The sequence below is a fragment of the Gavialis gangeticus genome, unplaced genomic scaffold (assembly GCF_001723915.1).
Source record: "Gavialis gangeticus isolate Ggan-Ray unplaced genomic scaffold, GavGan_comp1, whole genome shotgun sequence".
NCBI classification, from domain to species: Eukaryota; Metazoa; Chordata; order Crocodylia; family Gavialidae; genus Gavialis; species Gavialis gangeticus.
The window spans coordinates 54,995,270-55,003,334 of record NW_017729030.1 but is presented as its reverse complement, the minus strand read 5'-3'; the positions used below and the strand labels follow the sequence as shown (position 1 = coordinate 55,003,334).

Sequence of the window (8,065 nt, the reverse complement as noted above, 5' to 3'; positions counted from 1 at the left end):
GCATGTTTACACATGCATTTACTGTGCAGAAACTGAGACAGGGCACATTTACACATGCAGTTACTGCACAGTAAGCAATTTTTAGGCTGACATCTACATGTGCAGCCGCTAAAGCACAGTAATGCTTTACTAACTAGTAAAGTTAGCCCCAAGTCAGTCCACACACACAGTGTTACCGCGCAGTAACTAATCGGGCATAAATTTGATACCTGCATGATGCAGGTATCAAATTTATGCCCAAGTCAGCTTAAGTCACCATATTGACAGTGCAATAAGGGCATGCGTATGTAGACGTGCATCGTAATTTTTGGTCACTGAGCAATAACCTAAATTCCTGTGCAGTAAATGTGCACATGTAGATGCACCCACATTGATCAAATTACCATCGATTTCAATAGTTTTAAACCAGTCTAGAATATTGGTTTCACCAAAGTGACCCAGATTTTTACCATTACAAGCAAGATGCTGACTGTTTTCATTAAGTATCTAGATTTTCTTAAAATGCTAGAAAGTACATTCTTTCAGTGTGCTTAAAAAACAAAAACTAAGACTGATTTACACAAATTTTAACATTTATTGATATAAAACCAGAAAAACTGTAACCATTTATATATTCCACAAATTAACAATTTACAGGTGAACAGGTCTGTTCCAACATCCATGAAACAAGATATCCAAGACTGAAGGAAATTTCACTTTTAACGTAATAATGGAACTATTTACAATATCCAGTGCAAGATGATCTGCAATTTGCTGGTAAGGCTAAAAGGACTCTCTTATGATTGGCCTAAAATACAAAAAAAAAAAAAAGCAGAAGTTAGTTACTTAGATCATATTTAGTAAAAGTTTATTGCTCATCCACCTGATCTTACCACAACCTGAAGTGACTAGATAGCAAAGCAGATCTGCCACAAAGTTTATTCATGGTAACTAGCAAGTATTGTCCCAATACCACAGTGAAATTCAGTTTAGGTGAGAGTCAGTGCTTCTATATAAAAAAAAAAAGACCAAAAGAGTGTACTAGTCTAATGAAATACGGAATCCACCAAACCCATTGTTTTGACAACTATAAGACTGCACACTTCCCACTATCAGTTAGTGGTACAAAAATGACTCCTGGTCTTGATACTGCATTTTATCTGTAAATGTTACTTTTTTGATACTTTATTCTGCTGATGTGAAATTACAGGAAGTTTGAAAAAAGGATACATTGTGCATTGAAAAATGAACACAGTTTAAGAGACATATTTATCTTTATAACAATACTAAGAGCATATTTTAAAACATATAGTTCTAGAATAGCCAATTAAGTGGGGATGGGCAGGCAAACCGTAAATCACAGTTGTGAGGATACCAAACTTTAAAGCTAGTCTAACATCTGCTTGAGTAGCCAGGTTGCTCTGAAAATTAGTAGGAAAGAGCAAGTTGACAATTGGAAGGAGTCTGTGGGAATTAAATTTGTGAGCCCAGCAAAACAACTAATGTAACATGCTGATGCTTTAAAGGTCCTTTTTTGCTCAGAGAGGGGGGAAAATTACTGGACTTTGCCTGCTGAGATCTAGAATCCAACAGGAGAACTAACACCAAACTATAAGAATTCAAAATGTAATAGATATTTTGGTTCTTCAGATCAGTGCGCTGGGTTGCAATATACCATACAAAATAGAAGCCATGTGTGGAGACCCCCAAAGAAACTCAGAAAGCTTCCTCCAAAAATATGGTATATCCTAGGGCAGGAAGATGAGTTTAACTCTCCTTTTCTTTAATTTCTGTTAGGATTTCCTTGGAGTATATAGCTCAGAGAAGTTTATAACTGCTTGTCATTTTTTCTATGTAATATTTGTAAAAGGTTTTTATAAAAAGAAAACTTGGAAAAAAAGTGAAAATTTTTCACAAAAAAGGTTTTACATTTAAAATGTTATTGCAATATTTCTCATTGGCCAAAATCATTTTCCTTTAATAAACAATTTTGAAAACCATAAACTTTCAATATTACTGATTCAAAGTATTGCACAAAGCTAACAAAGGGTCAATTTAAATTCCTCCTGAAACAGGATTTTGTTTCAAAAGGAATTTAAATTGGAATGAAGGAATTCTTTATTTTTATAAAGTTTTCAAACAGCTCTTCTAAAAAATGGTCACAACAAAATTCTGTATAATGATTGTGTACAAACCAAAGAAGTGTGAAAAAGGTTACGTATGATCCATATCCTTGAGGCTAAGACAAAGGAGTGGGACACACATGAACAGGTTCTATTAAGACTCTTTCAACAAATTACATTACCCAAATTTAACTTTTGAGGTGACAACCATTTTGAGGACTGTAAAGAATGTCCCAGCCCTCTAAAATACAGTGCTCCAAGGGGAGGGCCCTGGAGGATTTAGAGAGGACAAGATGGCCTGGGAATCAGTCAAATGCTTTACTTGTCAATAATGATTTAGATGTCAAGAAGGTTCGGGCTCCTTCCTTTAACTGAGTGGGAATTCTTGGAAGATCATTACCTTGTGCAGACTCTCTCCTCATCATGGCTTCTGGATAAAGCTGATTCTAGAACCTCTCGAAATTCCACAGCCAAATGTTTTGCTGTCCTCCCTTCCCACTTCAGAATGCAGCCCATTTCCAATTCTCCTCCCCGGCATAACCCTTCTCCTCCCATACCCTCTTGAAGTTCATTGTTTACCAGCTCCTATTCCAATTATGAAACAAAGTAGGGAACAGTAGAAAGAGACTTAAGACTTCTATTTTCAACAGGAGCAAGAAAAAAGGCAAGAGCCATAATATCTGCCACCCTAAAAAGAACCCCCTGGGCATGAAGCTGTGAGCTCCCAGATGAGAAGGCACTCACAAGACTTCTCTTTCCTGCCATTGTTGCAAAACCTCACTACCTTATATCAGCTAAGTCAGCTTTCCTCATGGAAAGCAGGAACTCCAAAGCTCTCCTTCTGCCCTCAGAAGGCTGCATCCAGCCCTCCTATGAGTTTCCTCATCCTCTCAGCCATGCCACGTCCAGCAGGGGTACGGAGAAGCTAGAAGGGGATGTGTGTTGAGGTGCCAAGAGAAATACAAAGCTGGTGGTTGTCCCCCACCAGATACCCTTAACTACATCCTATCTTCACAACGTCAGAAGAGAGGGAAGGTAAATTCACTTGCACCGGCAATAAAGGTTGCAGGAGAAAAAACGAATAAACAATGCCCTTGGCTCAAAATGCACTTCCAAGATATGAGAAGTTTACATCGAAACACCTGTGGAACTAGGAAGTAAATGTTCTGTTCCTCCAGGAATTCAGTGAGGAACTGGGAGCACCACGGGATGCTTTTACCACTGTGTGTAACTCCAAATCAGGGACTTCTGTTAGCCATTTGACCAACTCTCCAAGTACTAGAGACAAATCTTGAGGCAGGGATAAGAAATGCTATGTTAAGAATGCACAGTTTTGCCTCAGAGACAATATTAAAGAGGACAGGTTATAGGTAGAGACCTACCGAAATTGCGATTTTGCAATTTTCATGGAAACTGCAATTTCAGGCAGGCCCTGCAAAGAAGTGTGGGGTCTGTGTTTTTGGTGGGCTCCCTGGAAAACTCAGTGAATATAAAATGCTTGCTCCCTCTGGCGGGAGGGAGGGGGTGGTGGGGCTGCTGGCACAGCAAGGTATTTGCCACCCAGCCCCTCACCACTGACTAACGGGCTGTCACATGGCCCCGCCCATCAGCACCAATTGGCAGTAAGGGGTGAGGCCACATGACAGACAGCCCTCAGAGCCAATCAGTGATGAAGGTGGGGCATGATGAACAGCACTTGCAGCCAATCAGCACCAAGGGGTGGCACCACTGGGGCCCATCAGCCACAGGCATGGGGGTCCCAGCACACTCTGCCATTTGGCTGCCCAGCCTGCAGTCTGCCTGCAAAATCAGCCAGGAGCCGCCTTGAGTTCAGAAGACCCCTAGTTATGGGAGGCGTGGGAGCTGCCTCCTTAACAATGAGTATTAACATTCTCCTGCTGGGGTGGACAGGATGCTAGTGTTTTCTACAGTGTAAAGACACATTAACTTTGCAGGTTCCAGTTGGGAATAACTCATGCTGTGGAAAGATGCAAAGCATTGGTGGACTCTATCAAGCACCTAATCAAATTTTTATGTGCTGGTATTTATAAACATATTTAAGGGGCATGCTGGGATGGTGTTATCATTCGGGAATATAGTCTGAAAACTAAATTATTACTAATATATTAAGAGTGGTGGTACTTGAGCTGGTTGTGTCTCTTTTTTTTTTTTTAGTGCCCATATATGACCTAGGAGCTGGGCTGGATCTGAAGCCCTTGAACTTTTACGAACAAAGTTACCTTTAGCACTTCCATTTCGGTCAGTGGAGCTATTTTATTTATGTTCATAATACTGTGGATATGGAGGATATGGAGGATCAGGACCTCCAGTTTATTATTGCAAAGCAGAATACAACACATAAATTAGACTGATCAAATCCAAGAGATTTACAATTAAGCCTCGCACTGTGGCATTGCATTTATTTAAATAATAACACTTCCCCTTCCATATTTTGAGGCAATAAATCAGATCCTCTAGTGGATAATCTACAGGGCCAGAATTGGATTATTGTTTTGAGGAAAAGAGAAGGGCAAATTACATTATTGTTTAGAACAAATTTAATTAAGTTGTATTTTTCATTTTCTGTCAGGTTTACCATGTCCTTCATTTTGTATTTGGAGTGTGTGGGCAGCTGAGTCCATTTAATGACCAAGTTGATTATTTTATTGGGAAAGAGGACTAAATCAGAGACAATAATACAATAGCTAGTCTAAATTCTGATTAGATAATCCACTTAATTTATTTTATTTAAGGCATCACCAGGATGTAGGTATGAATTTCAAGGAGATTCAGAGTCAAAACCAAAGCACGAGAAAGACAAGTAGTAAATTATAGGAGTAAAACAAGCATTCAATTGCAATGCTATTCTGCCCTTTAAAATACACTGTGCCTCACTTACAAGCTAAAATATTGTTCAGCTATGACAGATGGGTATTAATTTATTCCCACAAACACCACTGCGCCTTAGCTATGAATTTTCATAAGTGCATGACAAAACCCTTAGTTACTCAAAAAGCAAATGTTTGCATTTACTAATATTAAAAAAATCAGCTATAATAATACTGAGGGTGCATTTGCTGGGTGCAGCATGACCTCTGCAATTATCACTTAATTGTCCTACATGGGCCAATACCGAGAACCTCGTACTTTCCTCTTCAGGTTTGTCCTTCCTTCAGCACTTTTCCCTACCAGGCTGCGTAATTATTTCTTCTTCATGGGCTTAATTGTAAATTTGTTTTGATTAATTAGCCCCAGAGCTGACTTGGTACTTATTGGGATATAAGAAAGGGATCTTGGTTTCTTCATTGTACAGACTACTATGCCCAAGAGGAACCCCTTCATGTCAGCAATAAAATTTGAAGTTCAAATCAAAACTTTTCTGTAATTAGCTTTTGTTTCTTTAAATTGTCCATTTTGTGCTACAGCAAAGGTATTAGCATAAAGGGAGCACATGGATTTACCAAGCTCAGGGCCTTTCTTTTCATCACTTTTACAGCAAAATCCCCCCCCAAAAAACTTGGCATTAATAATATGAGGATTCACTGCTCTTAAAACAAAGCTGATGTTAAGCTACTAAAAAGCTGAAATAGAAAGGCCAAAACAGATATAAAGTATCACCAGCACTGTGTTCTGATGTCAATAGCACTGAAACGTTTTACTTGAACAATCAGACTATGTTCTTCTCTTCCACTTCTGTGGATAAAGTTTAATTTGATGACACATTTGAAGACTCAAAATAAACAGTTTTCTGCATTCTTTGGAGGTTAGCACAACTTCTTACTGTACAACTAGTTGACAACTCCTGACAATGTTTGCACCTTAGGTTCAAAAAAATATCTTAGCCAATTCAGTTTCTTCTTTCCCACCACTTCAGGCATGTTCAACTTAAGGCATGATGGCTCAAGTAAAGTCATGCATTGATGGCTGGTAATCACTACATTTTTTGAATACATCTGAAGTCTTGAACAGCAGTTTATACTTTTCCTACTGCTTGCACAAGAAACCATCAACCAGTGAGTTCAATAGCATGAAAACCAAGGCATAAAATGAGAAGAGACAGCTTAATATAATCTGCATTACCAGATATTCTGCCCACATAATAAAGCAAACTTTTGAATAGTTCAAACTCCTTTTCAACCATTAATGGCAGTTCATTCCACTTATTAAACAAATCTCTTTCTCCAGTCACCAGACTCTAGCCCACCATTTTCAAGGTAATTCTACAACCTCATTTATAATAGGCAGAATAAACTTAACCTTTCCCCTTTATGTCTTAAAGCTGTTGTTCCATTCAAAGTGGAAACCTAACATTTTAGGCATCAAGTGTTCAAGTGTGTTATATTTCAGCAGATCCTTCAAAGTATCAGGAAGTCAAAATGAACCAAAGATGTATGATGGTGATTGTCAATGAAGGCAATGAACGAGGTTAACTTCTCTGAATCCCAAAGCAGTCTCTCTCCTCTTAATGGCCAATCATGCAATGCACTGAGTACCAAACATCACTGGGAATAAAGGATTCCCCATACCTTGTAGTGTCAAGTAACCCCTAGCCAGACTGGCCTAAACATATTGCACAAGAATAATTTCTTCTTTTTCTCTTGTTCAATTTTCTGCCAGTTATTGAAAGCAATGAACCATTCTGATTTGGATGATTTCCAAATCTTAACTACTCAGTTCCAAAAAAGAGAATCATTTGACTGGTGAGAAGTATTTCATCAGACTACTCTTTCTAAGATCCTTTAAGCTTCTGACCTTTTATTATAAAACAAAATTTTACATGCTTTTGAAACAGTATTTTTGCTTAAATCCTTCTCTACTAAGACTGCAATTTCAACATAGATTTTCCTTGCATACTTTGAATAAACAAACAAAATTATCCATAACTGTTTAGTCAATCTATGCATATAATCTACACTAATTATAGCATATGAAAATTATGCTAGAAAGCATTAAGGTTGCAGACTCCAGCATTCAACTGGAGAAAATGACTTAATTGCTTTGCCATGAAATTTTAAATTGGTCATTTTTGTGTAACCATGCAACAATTTTGCTCAATATCACATAGGAGGCCTGTGTCAAAAACAGGGATTGAACCTTGGATCCAAGATCAATGCCTTAGACACCTTCTTGCAACATTTGATGCCTTTGGTTCACTACTCTTCTGTAAATGGAACAAGACAGGAGTCTCAAAAAACAAACAGAATATGATTGTGCTGTTACAAGTGCTCCTCTTGGCTACCCCTCTGGGCCACCAAACCAGATCATATATATTTTTGGCTTGCTGGGTCTCAAAGAGTTTGAGGCACTGCCTTTTGCTTTAGGTGTCTAAGCCTAGTGTCAGATACGGATGTACTGTCTATCAGCCAGTCCAAGTCCCTCACAATACACCTGTGAGTGGTGGTGACTCCCTTATGCTTCCTAGTAGGCTCCTGTGCATTTCCACAGTCCCAAAGTTATGGTCCCTCTGGATTGCTGTATGCTTCTTTAGGAACTGTATGACAGTGGAAGCCAGGGTGCACATATTTTGCAAAGCATTTCTAAACAAATCAGTTTAAGCAAAGAGTAATGCTGCATATAGAATCGTCCCTCCAGAGTCCACTAAAATCCAAGAGTCTGGTGGATTTGATCAGTATCTTTCTACAGAATCCAGAATCCTCTTCCTGTAGACCTACCTTCAGATTCTGGTCTTCACCAACTGAAATGGCTGGTAAAAGCACCTTGTCTGATTTTAGTCCTCCCTTGGAAGCAGGTCTCCTCAGGATATGGACACACATACATTTGGATACACACGTTTGGGGCCATTTCAAAACGGCCACGGAAGGGGAGAATCCTGGCTCCTAACTAGACAGCAGCTGTTACATTCTAACAGTTACATGTGGACAGGAAACGTGCACATGTAGCAAAACTAGTACAACTTCAACATTGGATAAAGCAGGGTTAGAGTTAGATACATTTGTATCATT

The 8,065-nt window shown here is 38.8% G+C and overlaps 1 protein-coding gene across 1 annotated transcript in view; it reads right to left on the bottom strand.

The window, feature by feature from the left end:
- Positions 1-562: 562 nt before the first annotated feature.
- CENPC (centromere protein C) overlaps positions 563-8,065 on the bottom strand; it is an 87,903-nt gene continuing 80,400 nt past the window's right edge. Inside the window, exon 18 of the mRNA XM_019521847.1 lies at positions 563-787. Within this exon, the coding sequence (XP_019377392.1) occupies positions 763-787 (25 nt within the window). The 3' untranslated portion in view covers positions 563-762. The remainder of the gene's footprint in view (positions 788-8,065) is intronic.